Source organism: Tiliqua scincoides, chromosome 8 (genome assembly GCF_035046505.1).
Source record: "Tiliqua scincoides isolate rTilSci1 chromosome 8, rTilSci1.hap2, whole genome shotgun sequence".
Classification (NCBI taxonomy): Eukaryota; Metazoa; Chordata; class Lepidosauria; order Squamata; family Scincidae; genus Tiliqua; species Tiliqua scincoides.
In genome coordinates, this window is record NC_089828.1 from 29,176,569 (window position 1) to 29,199,907 (window position 23,339).

The following is a 23,339-nucleotide window of genomic DNA, read 5'->3' on the forward strand; positions in this document are numbered from 1 at the left end:
GTGGCTAAGTATAGCCCACCTCAGATTGTCCCCTGGGCAGGTGTTGGTAACAGTTACATGAGAAAATGTGGTCTCAGTGCCAACGATAAAAAAAATCAGATATCAAGAGTTCAATATTTGTGTTTTCTTTTTATACTTAAACTTATGGCTTTGAGGCCATTGCATTCTTCATGTATGAGTTGGTACCTGAATTTGCTTATTTTTCTCTTCTTTCTCATCACCTTTTTTTTTTTTTTTTTTGGTATTAGATTTCTAAGTGGTGATATAGCAAGCCACTTTGGATGTACTGTATTTAAAAATGTAGTAAATCTCTCTTCTTTCTGTGTAATGTATGTATAGTAATTTGCTGGTGTGCTTCCTTTTATTTCCAGGTGAACTCACAATGAAGGCCTCTGTGCAGGTTGTGACATTGTGGGGGAAACAAGCCCCAGTCCACAGCATCACGGCCATTCTTATCACAGAGGACCAGAGTACTATTGTGACAGGAAGTCAAGAAGGGCAAATCTGTCTCTGGAATCTGTCTCCAGAACTAAAGGTTTGTGACACTGCAGGCAATCTAGCTGGCTGGCCAGGCAATTGTAGCTTCCCTGAATGGTGTCCTTGTTGCCCACCTTTTCCTGGGTGTCCTTGCCCCCTTTCAGCAAGTGTCGAAGGAGGGCTAGTGTGCTAATTGAACTCCCCTTGCTTCCTTTTTTTCCCTCATCTGTTTCCAACAGGGGGAAGAGGCTTCTCTGAGCCTTGTTTGAACCACACTTTGGTTCTTCCAACACCCAAACCTTTTGTAAGTGTGTTAGGTCTTTTTCTTCTTCCTTGAATTACTCTACCCTGCCTGCCCAGTTTTTTTTTTTTGTTTTAAAAGAACCTTTTATGTTTTAACTCTTCACCTGCCTGTTATTGGTTGAATGCAATCACAGCTATGTGCCAGCCCTCCTAGACCACTGGCTACATGCTACAGTGTGGCTTTCTGAGAATCTTTCATGCAAATTGGAGGGAAGATTTCCAGGATGGTCTCTGACGGACTTTTGTGCTCATGGTAGCCAAGCAGTGCAAATGGTAATTTTGACCCTGGGCAGGGGGCAAATCTGGGGGAAGGCAGGAGGCACCAACATCAAGTCCCCCCCCCCATCCTGTTTGGGACACCTAGTCTAACGGTTAGGCAACTGAACATTTGAGTTTGTAAAATGATTCGTGGTACTATTCTTGGTCCTCCTTCATGTCACAGGCTCAGAGTGGTTTCTACTACCAAAACACACACACACACACACACACACCCTTTCTACAGAGAGCTCCTAATAATCTCAGAAGCCATCCTTGCCCTTCGCTCTCCAATCAGAACCCCACACCCTCTTAGAGAAAAGTACTGCTATCCATTTGTCATAAGAAAACAGCCATACTGATATTGTCATGTTAACTCTTTGCTCTCCTAGATTTCATCCAAGCAAATCCTCTTTGGTCACACTGGCTCAGTGACATGTTTGGCTAAGGCAAGAGATTTTGAGAAGCAGCCATACGTGGTCAGTGCTGCCGAGAATGGGTCAGTCTCTTGAAATTTTTCTTCCACCTGTGTTGTCTTTACTGTATTTCAATAATAGAAAATCCTGGAGTGGCAAGGAAGAATCCAGTCTATTGTTGCACAGAGGACTAGTAACCCATGGCTTTTTTAAAGAGAACTCTTTGCTTACCACAGTGAGCATGATCCACCGGGAGGAACATCTCTGTACCTGCCTCATGAAAGTGGATGGGAGTTGCACAGTTCTGCTTGTCCTTTTTGCATGGCTTGGATAGAAAGATGTTCTCAATGGGAGACTACCCAGCATGTGACAGACTGGTCAGTCTGTGTAAAACAGAACACACCATGCATTATGACACAATAAGCATTAGGATCTTATCTTGTTATTATTGTTGTGTGCTTCCCACTTCTCCAAGGATTAAGAAATTCCAGGGAGAGCACCATTAGATATAGTTACCTTTGGACAAAAAGAGACATGTCTGTAATACTTGCTTAATCTAAAACGCAGAACCCTCTACCTCACATGAGATCTCTAGGGAGGTAGATCATAAAAAGTTCTGCTGAATCAAACCTAAGGCACACTTCAGCAAACCGTTTCTCACCACAGTGTCTAACCAGATGCTTTGGAAGCCCACAAGTGAGTGATGGAGACTTCAGGGTATCTCCATATCTCATGTTATCACTTCGCCTTATCTCTGGGTCAATCAGAGGGCAGAGCCTTTCCACTCTGAACACTTTCTTTCTCAAGGGGCAGGCAGGCACCAGGCAGGCAGGGCAGACCTTCTAATCTTCCTTCTGCTGCAGCCTGGTTCTGCTTGGCAAATGCTTGCAATGCAGGTCTGTTTTTTGAAACACCAGGATGGGACCCTCCTTCCCAGGCTACAATTCAGTGCACCATTACTTAAGAATAACACCCATGGAAAGCAGTGGGTCTACTTCTGAGTAAAAATGGCTGCAAATATATAGTCACCCCCCTAAGTTTAACCCCCGACTTATCCGAGGGCCATAGAAAATTCCATGATTGTTGGTTCAAAACCTCCCCTTGACTTATCTGTGGGGTTGACTTATAGGTGAGTGTCTGCGGTAATTATTTGTTTCAGTTTAATTATTTATACTTATTTATTTTAATTTGCCTGATGTTGTTACTTCCACCATGACATCACTTCTGGTGGGTCTTGGACAGACTGTCATTCTAAAAAATGGGTCTCAGTGCTAAAAGTTTGAGAACTGCTGCAGTAAGGTGTTAGTAAGTTGACACCCTGGGGGGGGTGTGTGTGTGAGAGACACCATTAGTACCAAAATCACTAAAATCATAAATTGGAAGAATAATACCATCATGTTATATATCAATCAAAGTGTAATTTCATGCAGAATGTGTTCTATTTTTGTTCTATCAAAAGGTACAGCCAAATAACCAGTGGGGGCGGAGTGAGGGTACATCACCACACCCACCACCTGGGGTATTGCCCCGCCCACTGCATGGGGGGTGACACGCTGGCATCCCGCACTGAGTGATGCAAACCCTAATGACGCCACTGAAACCACCTCCAATTTCAGAGGTGTTATATAGCCATCACGGCTACTGGCCAAGGATAGATCTGTCCTTTGTGAACTTATCCCATTCTGCACTCATATCCCATTTTTTAAATAACCATCTAAACTATGTACCCCATCTAAACTAAGCACCCCAGCTTATGACAGTAGAGCATATAGAAGGATGATGCACTAGCTGGCGAAATACTTTGTTTTGCCTGCTGTCAAGATCCTGCCAATCAGCTTCACTGAATAAAACACAATTTTAGAAGCCTCAGTCATCATACGCACACCCTGCCTTATTCATCTTTTTTCTAAACTGAAAAGCCCTCAAATGCTTTAGCCTTTCCTTATAAAGAAAATACTACAGCCCTCTGAGCATTTTGGTTGCCCTCTTCTGTGTTGGAAAAGAGGGTTCTGAGGTTTCTAGCAAGCAGTCAGCAGAAGAACCCTTTTTACTAATGGAAATTTCACCACCCATCTCATTTGCTGCTATCAGTAAATACACACAAGAGCAGAGGCAGTTATGGTTCCAGAAAAAATACTTTACTTACAGTTTCTCAAGCGTACACATCTTCTGAAATATCAGAGGCATCTAGTGCTCATGGAACAGAGAACCCTATAATAGTGGCAATCCTGGCCCTGGTACTACCCGGGGCTGTGACCACAAGTTGCACCCCCCCACTGGCCGAGCTGCCACTCCCTGCCTTCCTTCTGGAGGCCAAGGGAAGCCATACACAGCCTCCCCAACACTCCAAAGGCTTTGTAAATCCCTTGGAGGGCCAAAAAAAAATCACTCCTGTTTTTTTAGCCCTTCTAAGGGCTATGCCCTTCCGTGAAACTGGAAGTGATGTTTTTTGTCCCTCCAAGGGCTTTACAAGGCCTTCGGAGGGTCAGGGAGGCGGTGTGCTGCTTCCCCGGCTCTCAGAATGCCTCTGGGCAAAAGGCCCTTGGGGCCAGCCCTCAGATCGGCATGCTGGCAGACTGAGTGCCATGGACAGGGGTGCCACGGGAGGGGGTGGATGGCCCCTCCAAGCTGGGTGCCTGGGGCATTTGTCCCCCTTGCCCCCCCCTCAGGTTCACCACAGCCCTATACTCTTTGGATGTGAGGGGATGCTCATCAATAATGGCTGCCTGCCTCCATTCAGAGAGAGAGAGAGAGATTAGGAAGTTGCATCCTTCTCCCTCAGGTGGTTAGGGAAAGAGCAAAAGCATGTGAGAGAAAGGTAGTTGCACAAAAGAGCACATAGAGGGCAGGTAAAGGGTCTCATATTCTGGACAGTACACTGCTCCCTAAAGTCTTGCACGTTGTGTTCCACCTAAATCCCAGCATTCTTCACCTTGTCCAGCTGTACAATATCATTTTTGAGTTGTAGTGAACAGAGTGACTGCACCGCAGATTTTTCTAGGGGCAATATAATATTTGCAGTTTTATTTTCAATTCCTTTGCTAATGGAATTCCAAGTTGCTTGTGGCATGAGTCAGCCTGCAGGCCTGTCTCTCAGACACACATACCATATACCTTTCAGCAACCTCTCCTCTCTGCTGGGGGAATTTCACCTTCTCCAAAATCTCCTGGGTCTCTCATGAAAACATGGAGATAGATTTCCAACTACCCCCTTAGTATTAGCACCATCAGCCAACCATTCTTGTCTATTAGACCAGCAACATGCATAATAAAGGATTCATGTAAAATCCAGGTAGTGGAAGAAAGAGGAGCAGCAAAGTTGGATGGAGGCTGCTGGGTGGATAAAGGAGGGTGGTTGGTGCCCCTGACAATTTGCTACTGATGAATGGGCTGGCCTTGGGCCTGGGATGTTTACATGGGAAGCCAGTGAGATGCTATGGAAGGCTCAGGGTGGACTAGTTTTGGTGCTAATGAATGCATAGAATCAGAGGCCTTTTGAAATGCTGCAAGGGTTTAAAATTCAACATATGTAATCTAAACCAGACTAGGGGTTGTTTGCTTGACTTTATAATGGTGGCACAGTATAGCAAGGCTGCAATCCTATGCACACTTATTTGGGAGTAAGCCCCATTGACTGTAGTGGGACTTCCTTCTGAGTAGACATGCTGAGGATTGGGCTGTCAATCTTTCTGTACAGCCTTAGCTCCTGCATAATATAAACCATGCTTATTACATTTTAAATAATGTTCATAGTGCAATAAAGCCTTGCCCAAATTAGCTTGCAAAACTACTTCATTCAGTTCATTCATTCCTTTAGTATGGAGTTGCAGGCAGTCCTCTGGTGTGAATGCATGACTCAGTGCTATACGCGTGGTGTGACGCATTAGTAGTTTTGCAGTTGGCCTCTGGGGGGCACTGTTTGTTCTCAGCAGAGATTGATCCCAGACCCTGTTTCTGAGAAGCTAAGGCGCTCTTGGCTTAGAAAGGTATTAGGCTTTGCAAAACGTGTAGTTTAAGTTTAGTGAAATGAAAATCATTTTCCACTCTTCCAGTAAATGATAGCTGTGGTGACACATTGATGAGCTGTAATGGGAGCCATAATGGCTGTTTTTGTCACAGGCCTATCTTGTCCTTGAAGGCAGCCTTGTTGCAAGGCAGCAGCAGGCGAAGGAGGGTGTAATTACCCAAACGAAACAGATACCGCAGTGTGCTGCTGTCAGCCCCCAGTAATGACAGCAACATTTTCACCCCTCGGTCCTCAGCCAACAGTCAGTAGTCCCCACAGAGGAAATGCAGGGTCCCCTGAAATGATTCCAGCCACTTAAATGGAGCGTAACACAGAGCTCTCTTTTGGCAGTGAAATGTGCATTTGGAATGTCACCTGTGGACAATGCATAGAGAAGACAATACTCCCCTTTAGGCACACGGCAATCTGTGTAAGTACCGCGACTCTCTATCCAAGGAAATTGTCATAGCTGCCTTTTCTCTTGCATGTAGATGCTTTTGGGGCCATTCTTGCAAGGCTGGCACATCCATGGGGCCAACTGGTGCAGTTGCCTCAAGCAGCAGATTGGCAGTGGGCGCCTGCCTCCATCTGCCCAGCCATCTGCCTTCACCACTCCTCCACCTTCTGCTCTCTGAATTTGAAAAGGAAGAGGGGATGGGAGCAGAAGAGGAAGTTAGGAGGAGAGAAGAGTGCTGGGCTACAGCATCTCTTGCCCGCTACTCTCTTCTGCTCCATTCCTCTCTTTTCAAATCCAGGGAGTGGAAGGGAGTGGCAGAAGCAGAGGCTGTCACACTGCTGGGTAAGAGGAGGGGGGGATTTGGCATGACACCACAGTTGCTGGGCAGTTTTAGGCTGTTCCTGCACTGTCCTAAAAGCTCAGGCAGAAGAAGGATTCCTGATTGTGTCTCAGCCTTTCAAAGAATCTGGACCCACAGAAACGTTGAACTCAGGCCTTCCCTTCCAGGAGGAGCAGCTGGAGTAAACGGAATCAGCTCAAAGAGTCATATGGCATCCAGGAGCCTCTACCAGCCCTCCAAGCTCTACAAATACTTTGGCATTGCTCAGCTTTGTTTCTGTGCCATGACGTTGCAAAAATGCAGCTGTTCTTATGGGTCCTTTTCTGCCTTCTGCCATTAGATATCTCACCACTGTTCCTTGCTCAGTGTCTCTTGGGCATTGAGGGAGGAGCATCCAAAGACTGATGCCCATCTTCCTTCCCAGTCACCAAAATTGGGAAAGGAGAGAGGATTCAGACACTCCTCCCTCAGAGCTAGTGGCGCTGACAGAGGAGCATCAATCAGCCTCCTCCCCTGACCTCTGCAAATGGGCTTGCCCACTTTTAATGCCATGGCCTCTGGCCCAGTTGTGGGGGGTGCAGAACAAGGCAGTGATGGTGCAAGTTTCTCCCTTGAACAATTTAGGCCACCACTGCCTGCTATGCTGGGAAGCGTCAGCCTGTTGGGCCCCCAGAGTGTAATTGAACCCTATCAGTGATGTAATAGCTCCCTGAAAAGGAGTAAGCAATAACTGGGAAATACCTAGAATTCCCTTCCCTGTCTATCTTTGGTATGGTACAGTTGATTCTGGCTTTTGGGAGGCAGGAATGGTTATACAGGGGCCTGAAGGAGGGGATTGGCCTTTTCTAAAGGCGACCCATTGAGCCATGCAGTGCTTTTGGCTTCACAACCTGTTGGGAGTCAGCGAATTTCCTGTCTCCATCTTCAAGGGTAGCCAAAAGCCATCTGAATGTGCTGGCTGATGTTTTGCTTTCTGTTTCCGGCACACAAACCAGAGGCCTAGAATGTAAAGCAATCTTGGGGTGGGGGGAGGGCTTGGTGTGGTCATGTTGGTTAACCCACTGTGGCTTCTCCCCTTGGCTCAGTATTACCACAGCTCCTTCCGCATGACGGGAGATGGCTGGCTTCTGTGCTGTGGACAGTACAACAACATCCTCATCATTGACGCCAGAATGCTGGCTGTGCTGCACACCTTGACGTCCTCTCAGTCTTCAGACTGGATCAGCTGCATGTGCTTAGTTCACTCCCCAAGGATTCAAGGTACATCTGCTGTGAAAAGCACAAAAAGCTGAAGTTTCTGTAGGAAACGGCAAATAAACGTTCACAAACACAATGAAGAACTGGTGCGGAAATTAATGGACAGACATGTCCATTACTGGTTTGGTAAAAAGGCTGCAGCTATTTTGATCTTGCAGCTTGTAAACTATGTAAGACCATGTGAGTGAGGAGAGGGGCAGCAGCAGAGTGGGGGTTGATTGCCCACCCACATTTTTGATCTCTGATCCCAGCTGGCTTTCGCTTGAACTTGGCTCCCTCTAGTTCCTGACTCTTCAGCCCTCCCAGGGCCAAACGCAACCCCTGCTAGCCCAGTGGCATGCCGGCCAGCAACGAGCCACTCCTCCCATTCCCTAGATTCCCTAGGAATCTATAAGAAAGGAATGGAGTGGAAGTGTGGAGGTCAGCAAGAGATGCCTGAGGTGCCTGCCTCAGTTGGTCTCATGGATAGGCAAGTCCTGCAGTTAGGTTCTCTAACTTCTCTCAGCCCCTTTGCCCCGTCCTTTGACCCTTTTCTTCAGGTCCCTTCCAGCATCTTTTTGCTTTTCTTATCCCCTGAGTGTTCCTCTTTTCCGGATCCATCTATGCCTTCCCTTGGCCTCAGCTTCTACCATGCTTCCTGGTCTAGGCCACTTCCTTTGCCTCATATGTTTCCCATTCTTAGATGCTTTTTAAGGGCACATTTATTCCCCCTTGCTATTGGATCTGTTGTTGGGGATGTAATCCCCATGTGAAGGCAGTGCTGCCTTAGACTGTGCTGGTCATTGAACTTAATGGATGTTACTTCTGAATAGGCTTATAAAGGATTGTGGTATTGATGGCTCAGATTCTGTTTTGCTTTTTTCACAGAGGATTCCTTAATAGCTGTGACTGTAGCGGGAGACCTTCAAGTCTGGGATTTGTCCTCATCAGTGAGCAAGATACAGGTAAGAAACTGGGTGGGACATGAACTAACCCATTTAATGTATTCTGAATGTATTCTGCAAAAAAAAAAAATCTTTGCTGGTTTTCCGAATTAGACATTTATGATTTCATAGTATTTTGAATTATTTGTGATGAGCACAAGGAAGGCAAGAGTAGGCAGAGGAAGGGCTGAGGAAGATGACAGGATGGCATTTGGTTAGAGCTGTGGTTTTCAAACTCTCTGGGAGTTTGAAACCCGCAGTGAGTCTTGGTGGGGGTGGGGGGGAGGCAGCAGGGGCAGGGGGAAGGCAGCGATGCAATCCCCAGAGTGGAGCGATCTGCTCTGCCTCCGCAAAAATGGAAGCGGAGCGCAATCGCCCTACTCTCCCTTTCCCTGACCTGGGGAGCCCTGCAGGTGCTCGCGCAGGGCGCCCCACACACAGGGACGGCTGCTGCAGGGACTGGTGAGTGCATCCCAGTCCCTGCAGCCCCCCTGAGCGGCGCGATCCTGCGAATCGCACCACTGCCTTCCCCGTCTCCTGGCTGCCCCCGTCGCATCGCGACGCCCCAGTTTAAATACCACTGGGTTAGAGGAACATCTTGTGAGTTACACGCAAGAGGAAGGCCATATGAAAGCTTTGAAATTTCCAGTAATTTTCTCTCTGGCTGACGATTTAGTCGTAAATCTATGAAAGCCAAAGAAAAACATTACTATTATTGACATAACATCATCAAAGTACATGGTGCTGTGTAGGCTACCATAAGTCCAGAGGAGCTTACATCAAAACAGTATGAGAAGCTAAGTCAAAGGTACAAATCCAATAGGACAACCATGCTCAATGAAAATCCAACTTGCATTTTTAATTCAAGAAGGCATTTGTGTTGTGTTACATTTCTTCAAAGTGTGCTGGGATATTCTGAACTGTCTTGATCATTCCTCAGGTTAAAGCCTTGGTCACACTGTCCCAAAGCCTGAGTTAGGTGGACCTCTGTACAGGGAGAATTCCACACAGAGGGGAGCACCACTGAGAAGACGCTGCTTCTAATAGTAACTTGTTAAACTTCAGAACATGGAATCTAACATTTTCTTGAGGCATGACTGCAAATAGAGGTTTGCACAAGAGAAGGCAGCCCTGATCTTTTAATATACTGTATAGGAAGTGCTTTATACTGAGTCAGACCATTGAGCCCTTTAGTTCAGTACTGTCAGCACCAACAGACAGTGACTCTCCTGAGGGTCAGACAAGAATTTTGCTCTGCCCTACCTGGAGATGCCAGAGACTGAACCCAGGCCCTTCTGCATGCAAAAACGTTTGCTCTTCCACTGAACAGCAGTCCTGCTTCCAAGGCAGTTTAGGTAGTATACACAGAACAGGCATGCCATCCTCTTGGTCCCCGGTAGCTGCAGAAATTTCGGAGCTGTGTCAGGGCTGTGGAGGCCAAGGAAATAGATCATCTTATTTATTACAGAGCTTCAAGGTGTCCTTCCACTTTCCCCAGCCATCTCTCAGCCCCATGCGCTAACAGAAAAAAAGCATCATTAGAGAGTGATAGAGGTGGCATTTAGATGGATGACTCCATAGCTGCTTCTTCAATTTTTTCCCCCTCCAAACCCCAACCATTCCATCTGACTGCAAGATCCCTTCCAGGGTCTGAGTGACTTTCATCATGCTGCCTCTAATAGTCCTTTGGCCACCCTTCTCAGCCGTGCGAAGAGTGTCATCTTGTGTATAATATCATTTCCGTATACTCCAGAATGCCTTTCATTCTTCCTTTCCTGATTTGGTATTAAGGCAGAGATCTGCACAATAGCTCACTTTTGATAATGATGATTTGGCCTGGCCCATTCATGAGGCCAACTTGGGCTACTGCCATAGGAGGCAGATAGGCAAGGGAGCCCCCTCTGCTTGCTTCTGCCACCCTGTCCCCCCATTCCTTGGATTTGAAAAGGCTCATCACTCTCCTCCATCTTTAGCTCCATTCCTCTCTTCCTTTCCAAATCTAGGGAGTGGGAGGTGATTTGGAACAATGGTGCCTGCTGCACTGGCAAGTAAAAGGGGCAGCAGTGACCCCACAAGGAGGTCCAATTCAGTGTACATCAGGAGATCTTAGGCACTGGTGATCCTGACTGCCCTGCTGCCCAGGAGCCAGGACTGCAAATGCCATCTCCCACCTGGAAGTAATTGTGGTTGCACATGCCTTTTTTGCTGTGCCTTTTTGCTTTCAAAAAGTGATAGAAGTGGGTGGCACAGCAGCCATTCACCTCTAGCATTTTTGAAAAAGCAGCAGCCAAGTGTGCGCTGTGGGGGCCACTGCTGCACCACCATTCAATCCCCCCACAGTGCTCCACATGGTGTGTACTCAGCCGCAGCTTTTTTTTTTTTAAAGCGGTGGCCAAATAAGCACCATGGGGGATTGGATGGTGGCATGGGAGTCCCCCCAAGCATGTCATGGGGGGGGGGGCTTGTACCGGTTGACCCCCAGCCTGCTGATGATGGTTGTGGCAGCAGTTTGTTTCTGTATCTCTTTTGTCTAGCTCTGCAGTGTTCTGTTTTCTTTGGCTTTTGATATGCAGGATAAGCAAACAGTTCATGAAAGGGAATCCAAAGCTCTGGGCTGTGCTCCCTGCCAAGCAATACGATTCTGCACCTACACCGGAAGACTTCTTCTAGTTGTGTTTTCCAGCTGCTGGAAGGTACAAGTCACAGAATCATACGTAGACCTTACATTAACCCTTTCCTCTAGAACCTGTGGAATCCTGTGTGATGACTGGAAAGCCACCTCTTATATGAGACTCACAAAATGAAATTTAGAATCCGTGTGAATTTTATCATGACAAACTCAACCTGATGTTCTCAGTGTGCTCTTTTAACAATAAAGATCATGTTTTTCCCAGCAGTTGAAAAACGAAACTAAGCAAGTGTCGGGGCTTAAATCTGCCAATGTCGTTCTTTTATAAGAGAAACAAAACAGCATTTCTACAAGGTGAAACCCACCCATATTTCAAAATGCCTATGGGCATTCAGCACTGGTCCAAGAACAATTGTTACACAAGGCGGTGTGCTGGGTGCTACATACAGTATTCCCTTATACAGCCATGCACCAGCTGCTGACTCTGCTACTCTCCTCCCATTTCCTACATTTGAAAAAGAAGAGGGGAATGGCCAGGAAGAGGTCATATAGAAGAGAGAAGAGTCTCCAGCTTTGTGGCCCACCACTCTCCTTTCCTCCACACTTCCCGTTCCGCTTAGTTCTCCTCTTCTTCCCCGCCATACTCTTTCCTTCACTTTTCCTCTTTTGTTGTGCTCCCTTCTTCAATCTAGGGAGCAGGAGGAGGAGTGATAGAAGTAGCCAGGTCAGAGGGTAGGGGCGGGATCCGAACCAACTTCCCAGCACTGACAAAGCTGTGCCAATGTGGCGCGCACTACATCCTGCAGTGGGGAGGCAATCTTCTCAAGGTAAGGGCATATCTGTTACCTTACCTTGGGTCTGCCTTGCAGCTAGGTCAGTGCTGGAAAGTTGGTTAGGACTGAGCCCTAGTTTCCTTAAGAGGTCTTGAAGCAGCCTAGCAGATGTGGGGATCTGGTTTGGGTCTTCTGACCTTATTATGAGAATAATTTCAACCTGCCTTTTCATGTTAAAACAAGAACAAGACAGCTCAGTAGCATAGCTAGAGGGGGGAAAAGTAATTACTGCAGGCACTGCAACACACCATGTAGGTGGCCCCTCCCACTCGCTGTCAGAGCCATTCCAGGCAGCGACAACCAAATTGTCTCCTGTGTGTTGCCGTTGCTGCCTGGAATGGCTGTGATGGTGAGTGGGAGGGGGCACTTACATGGCGCACTGCAGTGCCTACAATACTTGCCGTAGTTATGCTACTGAGGCCGTTTACAATGAACAAATATAATTTTAAAATCAACAAAGCACAATATCAAAAATATAAAAGCAATAAAAACCAGCACCAAAGCAATATAAAAGCAACAGCAGCATAAAACAGATTCCAGTTCCATTGATCTTATAAAATTATTCTTCAAAGTCCTGTTGCAGAAGAATATTTTCAGCTGCCATTTAAAGCAGCCAGAAAGGAAGTGACCTATTTCCCCAGGGGAGGGGGGAATTCCACAGGTCTGGCACCTCCACCAAAAGGGCCCTGCCTCTGGTATCCTGTCCTGATCTTGTGTGACCATCCAGATAGTGATTTTGTGTCTTGATCTGCCCTGCAGAGGTACCTCTGTTGATGCCTCTATTTCACTGGGAAAACAACCTTCTTCTCTGCGTGCCCTTTGTTACATTAGGTCTACGATTACTGTGACTTTTCCTTGCTGTGGACAGAGTGTAGCCCCAGTGGCCAGTGCTTTGCTGGGGGTGAAGTCCTGGCTGCTCACAAGCTGATCATTTGGACAGAGGAGGGCCGTGGCTACATCTACCAGCTGCTGAACAGGTGGGCTCAGATGGGAAACACACAAAAAAGTTTCAGGCACCAGCTGAACTTTGGGAGGCTTATTATGGAAAATCTCCCCATGTTACCAGTGATCAAAATGTGGAACAAACCCACTTTGGCATGAGAGGCTTTGCTCTGGACCTGACAGCCGCCCGGCTTTGTTTGGCCTGGCAGGGGGTGAGATTAGCCATGTCAAACATGGGCAGCTGGCACTGGCTGTCTGAGAAGAAAGGGCATGTAATTGCTTTTAACTGAACTTGGGAGCCTTGCACACTCTCTGCGTCTCAACAGAGCTGCATTTCCAAAGTGTTGACTGGTCCCCCCCTCCCTTTTCTCTTGCATTTTTTGTTAGTGGCCTTTCACGCAGCGTCCAGCCGTCTGACGGAAGAGTTCTCAAAGAAACAGTTTACCCGCTCTTGCTTTGTTCTACAGGTGTGGAAGATAATCAGGTAACATGGCTGGTCTGGTCAGGAGCTCCAGGGCTATTTTCTGTGAACTTGAGGGCCAGCAGCCAGCCAAAAACCTTTAAACTCAGCTGGGGGGGGGGCGTTTTCATAAAGAACTTTTAAAAACTTCTGCTTGGGCTTCCTTCCTCTGTAAACAGAAGGAAAGCGCCATGCTGAACACAACATACCTCCTCTGTTGGCCCTTCTGTTACACTTCCTGTGCTGGGGAATTACATAAATGAAGGATGCTTTTGAGACTGAAAGGGACTTTTGAGTGCCATGTGTAAAATCACCCTGAGAGACACTTTCCCCCCCCTGCAGCTAGTCATACTTAGCTCCCTTCCTTCCAAATGGGGTCAGTCCTAAAACCCACTCCAGTTAATTCAGCTCTGCCTTACCTATGAACTCGGAGTGGGAATGAAACTCTTCTGCCATTTTCACTGCAGTCAGTCAAAAAAAGCTTTGCAATGTTGTAGCTGGAGGCAGTAGCATTCTCAGAGGGGGGCCACAGCACTACATTTTGCAGGATGCCTCAACCCATTGTGTAGACTGCCCCTCACCCTTACCATTGGACCCATTCCATGCGGTGAGAGCAACATGGAGGTGTCTCCTTCATGTTGCTCCTGCTGCCCAGAATGGCTCTGATGGCAAAGGGAAGGGGCAGCTTACACAATGCATTGAGATGCCTGGCAAAACGTAGCACTGTGCCCCACCCTCTGGGGTCCTGCTGGCTGTTTGTTCATTAAGAAAGCCGAGTCTCTTGTATGGTTGATGTTGCTAGTTCTTGTTATAGGTTTGCTCGAGTAGGTATGGAAGCAGAGCTGGCAGTGGGGTTTGTTGCAGGGGTTAACTCCTGGGTTTGCATCTCTGCTAGGGGATCCAGTGGTAGTTTCAAGTGGGGGAATGGATGTATGCAAAAATGGGCAAGTCTTCCCCCCATTGCCACTTAAAGTCTGTAAGAGGAGAGGCTGTAGGAGAGGAGAGGCTGTAGATTCTTGATGAGGCAATGTTTCCTGGAAGCTGTAAGTGGTAACCAGTGGCCATCACCTTCTGTACTAGGTCTGTTGTGTGTGTGAAACTCCTGAGTTGCAGATCCTTATGCATATTTGTACATTGTACTGCTTGGCCAAGGCATGACTGGTTGGGAGCAGGTCACACACACTCTTCGATCCTTCACTCTTTGCTTTGGATCTTGTTTGCATTTGATTCTATGTAGTAAAGGGACATGCTTCTGTCTTTAATTATGGCCCCCCCTAGCCTCACTGTGTAACAACATCGCCCCTGCCTGTACTCAGGCCCAGCCCAAGTCCTCCAATAACTGAAGTAATTTGCCAAATGCAACCACCCCCCTTGTGTGGTTCCTTGCTATGCCAAATGACACCCCTTCCCCTTAACCATCCATCGCTCTTTGTCCTCCTCCTGCTCCCTAGATTTGAAATGGAAGAGAGAAATGGAGCAGAAGAGGAAGTATGGAGGAGAGGAGAGGAGTATAATGGGCTAGAGTGTCTCCAGGGAGCAGAGAAAGAGTGGCAAAGGCTGACAGATGGAGGCAGATGGTGGGCACATTCTCTCCCATCTGCTGCCTCGAATAACTTCATGATGGACTGGGCTGGCCCTGCCTGCACTGGTGTATGTGTGGGAGGAGAAAGAGCATATCTATAGGTACAGATAATTATGCTGACCCACAGACAATAAATCTGGTAGTCTTTAAGATGCTACAGGTGTCTTTTGTTATTTACTGTTGCTGACTTACAGCCCAATCCTATCCACACTTTCCTGGGAGTAAGCCCCATTGACTCTAATGAGACTTAGTACTTCTGAGTAGACATGCATAGGATTGGGCTGTCAGGGCCCATTCCTATCCAACTTTCCAGCTCCAGTGTAGCCACAATGCAGCCATGTGGTAAGGGAACGAATGTTCCCTTAAGAAGACCCCGGTGACTGCCCCACCACCACAGGTTGCAGTGCATACCCCAATGGCATAACTGCATCAGCACTGGAAAACTGAATAGGATTGGGCCCTAAAACAGCTAACCCTCTGGGGATTTTTGTTTTTAAACAGAGCTTCTCTTACGTTATGGGCTTCATGAATGAAAGAAAGGAACCTTTTTATAAAATTCTTTATGCTGGAGAAGCTGCTGGAAGAATCACTTTGTGGCATATTCCTGATGTACCCGTTTCAACTCTTGATGGCTCGCCAAAAGGTTAGGACACTGTTCTGTTCTTTCAGGTGCTGCAGAGCTAAAACAATGAAAAAAGAGACCACATCCACAGGTCTCCACTAGGAGGAGCAGATCCAGAGTGGCAGAATACCACAAATTCTAATCTCTGAAGGGACAAGAAAAAGATATATGCTTTAAAAAAAATTAAGAATATATTTGCGAACATTACAGGAGTTTTGGAATCCACACCCCCAAATCCCAAGTCCTTCTGTCTTGGGCAGAAAATATAATATTCTGTTTAATTTGCATGCTTTATTCTGGGTTGCTTTTATCAAAGAATTTGAGGTCCTTTGGAGGTGCCTGCATTGGACACAGAAGGTAGCTGAAGAATACCAGTGCTGCTATAGAGAGTTGAGAGCAGAGACTAGGACATCTTATGGCACAGTCTTATGCATCTCTACTCAGAGGTATGTCCTGTTGAATTTAATGGGACTTACTCTCAGGTAATGTGTATTGGATTGCAGACTTCCCTAAGAGATTTTCTCATTTCATGATGAGAGTTCACAGCACTTTAAACACAGGCTCAGAACAGAAACCACTTTCATTTCTGTTGTCATGGCCTTTGGGTTACACTAAGATCAGGAAGATTGGCAGCATCTTTGGGTGCATTTTACCCTATCTTCCAAAAACTGTTAAGCTTCCTGCCTCTCCTTTGTTTTTCTCACTAGAGATCCCAATAGCAGCATCCTGCACTCTTCAGGAGAACTTTAATGCCCACAGCTCTGTGGCTGGAAGCATCATTGACCATTTCTGTGGAGCTGAGGAGGGGAGCACAAGTACCACCATCTGTTCCTCTGTGTATATTCCTAGTCTGGATAAGCTGGTGTGTGGATGTGAAGATGGCCGCATCTTCATAATACTTGCCCTGCAGGCTGCTAAAGCCAGGCTTTTGGAAGACAACTCCTTGTTGAAAGGTAAGGCTTGCCTGAGCAACACGGTCTCCTTGGCTTTGGTGCTTTCCTTTTTATTACTTCTTGCTTCTTACTCCCAACTTAGTCCTGATTCCTGGCTTCATTCTTGACTCCTGGCTTGCTTCTCAGTCCTGGCTCCTGGTTTTCCATTGGTTGATGAAGACATTTTTATTCCAGCTAATTGATTTAAAAAAATTTTTTTTAACCTGCTGTAGTACGATGCTCTCTGTTTTGATGCTTTGTGTTTTATTGCTACCTCCTTGTCTTGTTGTTTGATTCTCATTTGTTCTATGTGGTGTTTTTATTTGACTTTTTTATAACCCTTGTTGAGCATCATTTTATGACCGAAAGGCAAGGCATAAATGCCTTGAATTAGGAAATCAGCCTCTCTCTTTATGATTATTGCCTTTAAAGCATGTTAACAGTTTGCTGAACATTGAGTGTACTTGTTGCAGAAAAGAGAGTCTATTTAAAACATGCTTTTGCTCCACCTTTCCCCTCCTAAAGGCAGACTCTCAAGGAGGCCTTCAACAAATTAAACTGAATAATAAGAATTAACATGTTCAGACAGAACCAAAAGTAAATCTCAAAAAAAAGTTAACAGAGTAAGAAACCAGTTAAGAAAAGGGACTTTGAAAGCAACCATTAAAACAAAGCAAAATTTAACCCCCCCATAAGCCCCCCCAAGAGAGAATGGATATGTTTTCAGTTTCTGTTAGAGTGGTGGTAAAACTCTGATTGCAAGAGCCAGATTTCAAGAGGCAGAGAGTTCCACGTGACACTGTGGCCATATTCATATGAGCAGTGATGTCATTGTAAATATCGTTAGCTCAAAGTAGTTAATGTTTATGCACAAATGTTTATGCAGTTTATTCACATTTAACTCTTTTTTTCAGACTCCAGCTCTCACCGAATTCTCAGCGGCCACAGCAGCAGTGTCACCTCTTTACTTTACCTCCATGGGCGATCTGCTCGATTTGATCCCAGCTGGCTAGTGTCAGGGAGCCAAGATTCTTCGGTCATCTGGTGGGACCTTTTCACTGGAGAGATTCTCCATCATTTTTCTTTACAAGCTGGTCCTGTCACAAATCTGCTGCTGTCTTCAGAGAACTACAGAGTGAGTAACAAAGAATAAATAAAAGATTAATATACCCACACCCGGGAAGGGAAATGTATTGAGAAAAAAGCTGACATTTCCCACTTCAGTTCTTCTTCTTGCCCTCTTTTTAAATGAATTGCAGAACACATAGGACTTAATAGACAGACTGAGCTGGCTCAAGAGTGTCTGGCACCTTTGCTGGTGTGCAACATTTCGCACACACCCTTATCAGCAGCGCACCTACCACCACCTCCTCTGCTCCCTGGATTGGACAGTGCGGAGAGAGCCAAGATGAAGAAGAAAGAACAGAGTAGAAAATGAAGTGTGGACGAGAGGAGAATGGTAGTGGGCTAGGCTAGAGCATCTGTGAACTCTGGTCTACTACTCTTCTCTACACTTCCTCTAACACTAGTTTTTTCTTCCTATACCTATGCATCCTTGTCAAGGTCACTCCTCTGCTCTGATGTACGTAGGTCGGTACCGCCCTTCTCTGTTTTTACGTGGAACGGAAGGTGGTTTACACAGGCAGGCAATTCATAAAGCCCCCTTTTTCCAAATTGGATTTTTAGAAGTATGTGTTCTGTGAGAAGAACTCACAGAACCCTCAACAAATCAGAAGTTTCCATCCAAGTGCAGCCATCCTCCTGGCTGTGCTCTGCACTGTCCAAGCTCTCACAGCAGCCACAGTTCATAGTTCACAGTTCACAGTTCAGTGGATTCTCAAGATGTTATCCATCTCCAGCTGACTCCTCCACATTCCAGACATTCCATACCCTCTTGCAGTGCCTTCCCAAGGTCCATCAGCAACTTTCTTGCCCTTTCAAGGTGAGAACCTGCTTAGCTTCTTCAGGCAGGGCACCAGCTCATCTACCAGACCACACCTCTTGCCCCTGATGTTGAAATTTGTTGTTTGAAATTCCTTTCACAGAATATTGAAAATTGTCCAGTTTAAAAAAAAAAAAAAAGGTTTTCCACAGAAGATGGTAAGGCAGAGAGCTCCACACTCTTTTTGTTACTGGAGATGATTTTGATTTTCAGGGAGGGATATGCCCAGTTCAGATCTGGACCCAGATGCTCACAGAATCAGGAAATTCTCTTTCCAATTTCAAGGAAAGCAGGACTGGTATCTGCTTTCCTTGAAGTGGAGTATGGGGTGGAGTATGGGATTTGCTTAGAAGTGATCTTATCTTGTTGCAGGGAACTGGATGTCAGGTTAGTGACATGATCTCAGTTTCAGTACCTCAAGAACACCTTGCAGGGAGGCTAATATTCTGTGCCCAGGATAAATTTTGTTGAGCAATGTTGTGTGTGACTTACACACGCGTGCGCGCACACACACACACGCATGCACACACACACACACACACACACACAACATTTACAGATTTGATTCTGTATTTAGAACCTCCATGTAATACTTTTCTTTCCCACTGTGTCCCAAGCAGGGCTGTCCATGATGCAGAGGGAGCAGTCACCTCAGGCAGCAGATTGGCAGGGGGTGACAACGCCTCTTCTTCCTCCTCCATACGTTCAAAAACAAAGGAGAGGGGGATGCTTTAGCCCAGAGGTGCCCAAACCCTGGCCCTGGGGCCACTTATGGCCCTCGAGGACTCCTAATCCGGCCCTCAGGGAGCCCCCAGTCTCCAATGAGTCTCTGGCCCTCCGGAGACTTGCTGGAGCCCACGCTGGCCCAATGCAACTGCTCTCAGCGTGACAGCCAACTGTTTTGCCCTCTCATGTGGTCTGTGGGACGAGGGCTTCCTCCACTGCTTGCTGTTTCACATCTGTGATGCAGCAGCGGCATGAAGGAAAGGCTGGCCTTGCTTTGTGCAAGGCCTTTTATAAGCCTTGAGCTATTGCAAGACCTTCATTCATTCATATCACTTCCATCTCTAATATATTCATTTATGTAAATTTATTCAAATTTGAAATGTAAATTAATTCTTTTTTCCCAGCCCTGGACACAGTGTCAGAGAGATGGTGTGGCCCTCCTGCCAAAAAGTTTGGCCACCCCCGCTCTAGCCCACCATTGTCCTCTCCTCCACACTTCTTCTTTTCTCTCTTCCCCTCTTCCTTTTCAAACCAAGGGAGTGGAAGTGGAAGCTGCAGAATTGGCAGCCATTGCACTGCTAAGGAAGAGGCAGGCAGCGCTGGGCAAACTGCCCCAGGCACAGGGAGATCATGGACCAGTCTTGATCCCAAAGAACGAGGGTGGGTGTCAGTGAAACTTTATCCTAATGTTTCCTTCCAGAAGTTAGGTTGAAGAGCAAAATGGCAATTGGAAGAATGGAGCAACCTCAGGAAACAGAGGCAGGCTGGAGGCACAGGAGCACTTCCTCTTCTAAACGCCTGGACAGTTTTCAGACCTGCCCCTCTAGCAAATGCATTTCTGCCCCCCACCCCAGTTTGTCATGTTAAATGCAACCCATTTCAAAACTTGTGTTTGCCTCCTTTGCCAGTGTTTCATAGAAACAGTTCACAGCACCATGTTCTCTGTTCAGCAGGGCCAGATCTGTGTGTGTATTTAGCATATCTTTAGACCTCCCTCCCTGACTACACTTAGAAGGAGGATGTGGTAAGGTGTTGCACTTAATGACACTGAGGAGTGATTTCACATCACTGTTGTGTGTTGTGTCTGTATGCATGCGTGCACACACCAGCTGGTGGACATGCCAATCACACGCCAATGCATGCTGGAATTATATAGTTATATAGTTGGCAACCTTCAGTCTCGAAAGACTATGGTATCACGCCCTGAAAGGTGGTTCTGGAACAGCGTCTAGTGTGGCTGAAAAGGCCGATTCGGGAGTGACAATCCCTTCCACACTGGGAGCAAGTGCAGTCTGTCCCTGGCCTGTCTCCCTGGCTATGGGCCTTCCTTCTTTGCCTCTTAGCCTCAGACTGTTGGCCAAGTGTCTCTTCAAACTGGGAAAGGCCATGTTGCACAGCCTGCCTCCAAGCGGGCCGCTCAGAGGCCAAGGTTTCCCACTTGTTGAGGTCCACTCCTAAGGCCTTCAGATCCCTCTTGCAGATGTCCTTGTATCGCAAGGATGTATGCTGGAATTATTATCGTTATTTTGATCTCTTTTTGTAGTTTAAAAGCCACAGAATTGTGTGCTGCATGTGCAGCGATCATTCGGTCGCACTCCTGCATATCCAAGAACGAGTCTGCATCTTGCATGCTAGGAAGCATCTTTTCCCTGTGAAGACATTGCGGTGGCACCCCGTGGAAAACTTGCTGATTGTTGGATGTGAAAATGATTCCATTTATATTTGGGATATTGAGACAGGTAAGCGGAAGCCTTCTCTCTTTCCACACCTCTTTTGTTCTTAATACACAAGGCTTCTGTTTGCAGCAAGCATATTGGTTTGTTAATGACTGTCTCTCCCCCCCCCCCCCCAGTCTTTCTCTGCCTGGCCTCCATAGCCTGAGATGGTGGCAGAGGATATAAACTACCAAGGTTCTTCCCCCTTTCTGCTGCCAGTAAAGGGAAAGCGAGGAGCGAAAATGGGTGCATGCACTCTAATCACTAAATACTACTCTCCTTGGAGTCAGCATGTCTTCTTCTAGAACTTGCATTTCTTCCCTTTCCCTGGCAATTCATTTAAAGATCAAACTCATTTCATCCTAAACTTTTGCCACCAAACTTTTCCGAGTGGTAAAGACCAGAAGTGATTGTGAGGAGCTCCAGAAGGATCTCTCCAGACTGGCAGAATGGGCAGCAAAATGGCAGATGCGCTTCAATGTCAGTAAGTGTAAAGTCATGCACATTGGGGCAAAAAATCAAAACTTTAGATATAGGCTGATGGATTCTGAGCTGTCTGTGACAGATCAGGAGAGAGATCTTGGGGTGGTGGTGGACAGGTCGATGAAAGTGTCGACCCAATGTGCGGCGGCAGTGAAAAAGGCTTGGGATCATTAGGAAGGGTATTGAGAACAAAACGGCTAGTATTATAATGCCGTTGTACAAATCTATGGTAAGGCCACACCTGGAGTATTGTGTCCAGTTCTGGTCGCCGCATCTCAAAAAAGACACAGTGGAAATGGAAAAGGTGCAAAAGAGAGAGACTAAGATGATTACGGGGCTGGGGCACCTTCCTTATGAGGAAAGGCTACGGCGTTTGGGCCTCTTCAGCCTAGAAAAGAGACGCTTGAGGGGGGACATGATTGAGACATACAAAATTATGCAGGGAATGGACAGAGTGGATAGGGAGATGCTCTTTACACTCTCACATAATACCAGAACCAGGGGACATCCACTAAAATTGAGTGTTGGGCGGGTTAGGACAGACAAAAGAAAATATTTCTTTACTCAGCGTGTGGCCGGTCTCTGGAACTCCTTGCCACAGGATGTGGTGCTGGCGTCTAGCCTAGACGCCTTTAAAAGGGGATTGGACAAGTTTCTGGAGGAAAAATCCATTATGGGGTACAAGCCATGATGTGTATGCGCAACCTCCTGATTTTAGAAATGGGTTAAGTCAGAATGCCAGATGTAGGGGAGGGCACCAGGATGAGGTCTCTTGTTATCTGGTGTGCTCCCTGGGGCATTTGGTGGGCCGCTGTGAGATACAGGAAGCTGGACTAGATGGGCCTATGGCCTGATCCAGTGGGGCTGTTCTTATGTTCTTATGTTCTTATGTTCTTATGTTTTGGAGGGTTTCACAATAGTTAAACCAAAACCCATAAACATTGGGAAGATTATATACACCTAGGCAAATTTCTCAGTTTGCCTCCTACTAACCCTGCTGCTTTGTTCCATCTAAGGTCCTTTGAAAGACATTTCAAAGGCATCCCCTTAGAGTTCCAGTTGATGTCACCGCTCCTGCTGTAGGAGAAATCCTGAAGCTCCACTCCCCCAGATCCCCTTCAACTACACTCCCACTGAGATACACAGGGCAAGAATTGTGACGAGCACCATAGCGAAGGGCAACTCTTCACATTAGTAACACTGAGATGGTGACACTGGAGAGACTCAACTAGCTCCTTCCTTGTTGGCATTGAGACCTCAGGCAAAAATTGTACTTTTTCAAAAACCTTATCTTCCAGGGAGGCTAATTGGAGGAAAATTTGGGGGATCAGCACCGGTGCTGATCTTTTAGAATGCTCTGCTTCGGATGTCAATTGCTGTGGTACATTTGTTCTATTTTCATCCAGACTTAACTTTGGTTATATTTAACAAAAGTTAATTTTGTTATATAACTTCTGTTATATTTTTATCTTTTTAAATCTGATTTTAGTCATCTTGCAGATTTGGGCAACCTAAAGGCAGGATGTAAAGAAAGATTCCAAACAAACAAACAAACATTTTCCAGAGGAGAGATATGTGCCAGATTTTTCTGGAAGCTATAAATAGAAAACACACACACACGTTATCTATTTTAATTATTAACAAGCAAGAAATCATATCTTGCTTAAGAAGCACATTCAGAATCTCTGCAAGCTTTGGAGCAGCAGTAATTATGGAAGATAATTAATTGCCATGATCTTAAATTTGTGGCCCAAGAAACTAATGTCTCTGAAACTTCGTGATTCAGCTGATTCTGTTTCACATGCATCCGTCATTTGATACTGGGCTTGGTGAGCCAATTGGCTAGTTAGATCTTTATGGTTCTGAAACTCAAATCAGCTGAACCACTAAGGGCACAATCCTAACCAGTTCTACTCAGAAGTAAGTCCTATTTTGTTCAATGGGGCTTACTCTCAGGAAAGTGTGGTTAGGATTGCAGCCTAAGACTCTCCCTGCACCAAACACATTCCTTCCAATTACAATGTGGTTTACTTTAGTGC

General features: G+C 46.3%; 1 protein-coding gene across 2 annotated transcripts in view; it reads left to right on the top strand.

The window, feature by feature from the left end:
- Window positions 1–23,339, top strand: part of WDR72 (WD repeat domain 72) — a 100,485-nt gene that overhangs the window by 15,008 nt on the left and 62,138 nt on the right. The window contains exons 2-13 of one of the 2 annotated variants that reach the window (XM_066636658.1): window positions 372–535; window positions 1,428–1,534; window positions 5,809–5,887; window positions 7,340–7,514; window positions 8,379–8,455; window positions 11,008–11,127; window positions 12,728–12,873; window positions 13,226–13,322; window positions 15,382–15,523; window positions 16,210–16,455; window positions 17,349–17,569; window positions 20,646–20,841. In XM_066636658.1, coding sequence (XP_066492755.1) covers window positions 383–535; window positions 1,428–1,534; window positions 5,809–5,887; window positions 7,340–7,514; window positions 8,379–8,455; window positions 11,008–11,127; window positions 12,728–12,873; window positions 13,226–13,322; window positions 15,382–15,523; window positions 16,210–16,455; window positions 17,349–17,569; window positions 20,646–20,841 — 1,759 coding nt within the window. In that variant the 5' untranslated portion in view covers window positions 372–382. Of the gene's footprint in view, window positions 1–371; window positions 536–1,427; window positions 1,535–5,808; window positions 5,888–7,339; window positions 7,515–8,378; window positions 8,456–11,007; window positions 11,128–12,727; window positions 12,874–13,225; window positions 13,323–15,381; window positions 15,524–16,209; window positions 16,456–17,348; window positions 17,570–20,645; window positions 20,842–23,339 lie in introns of those variants that run through there. The other variant, XM_066636659.1, reaches the window with a different exon arrangement.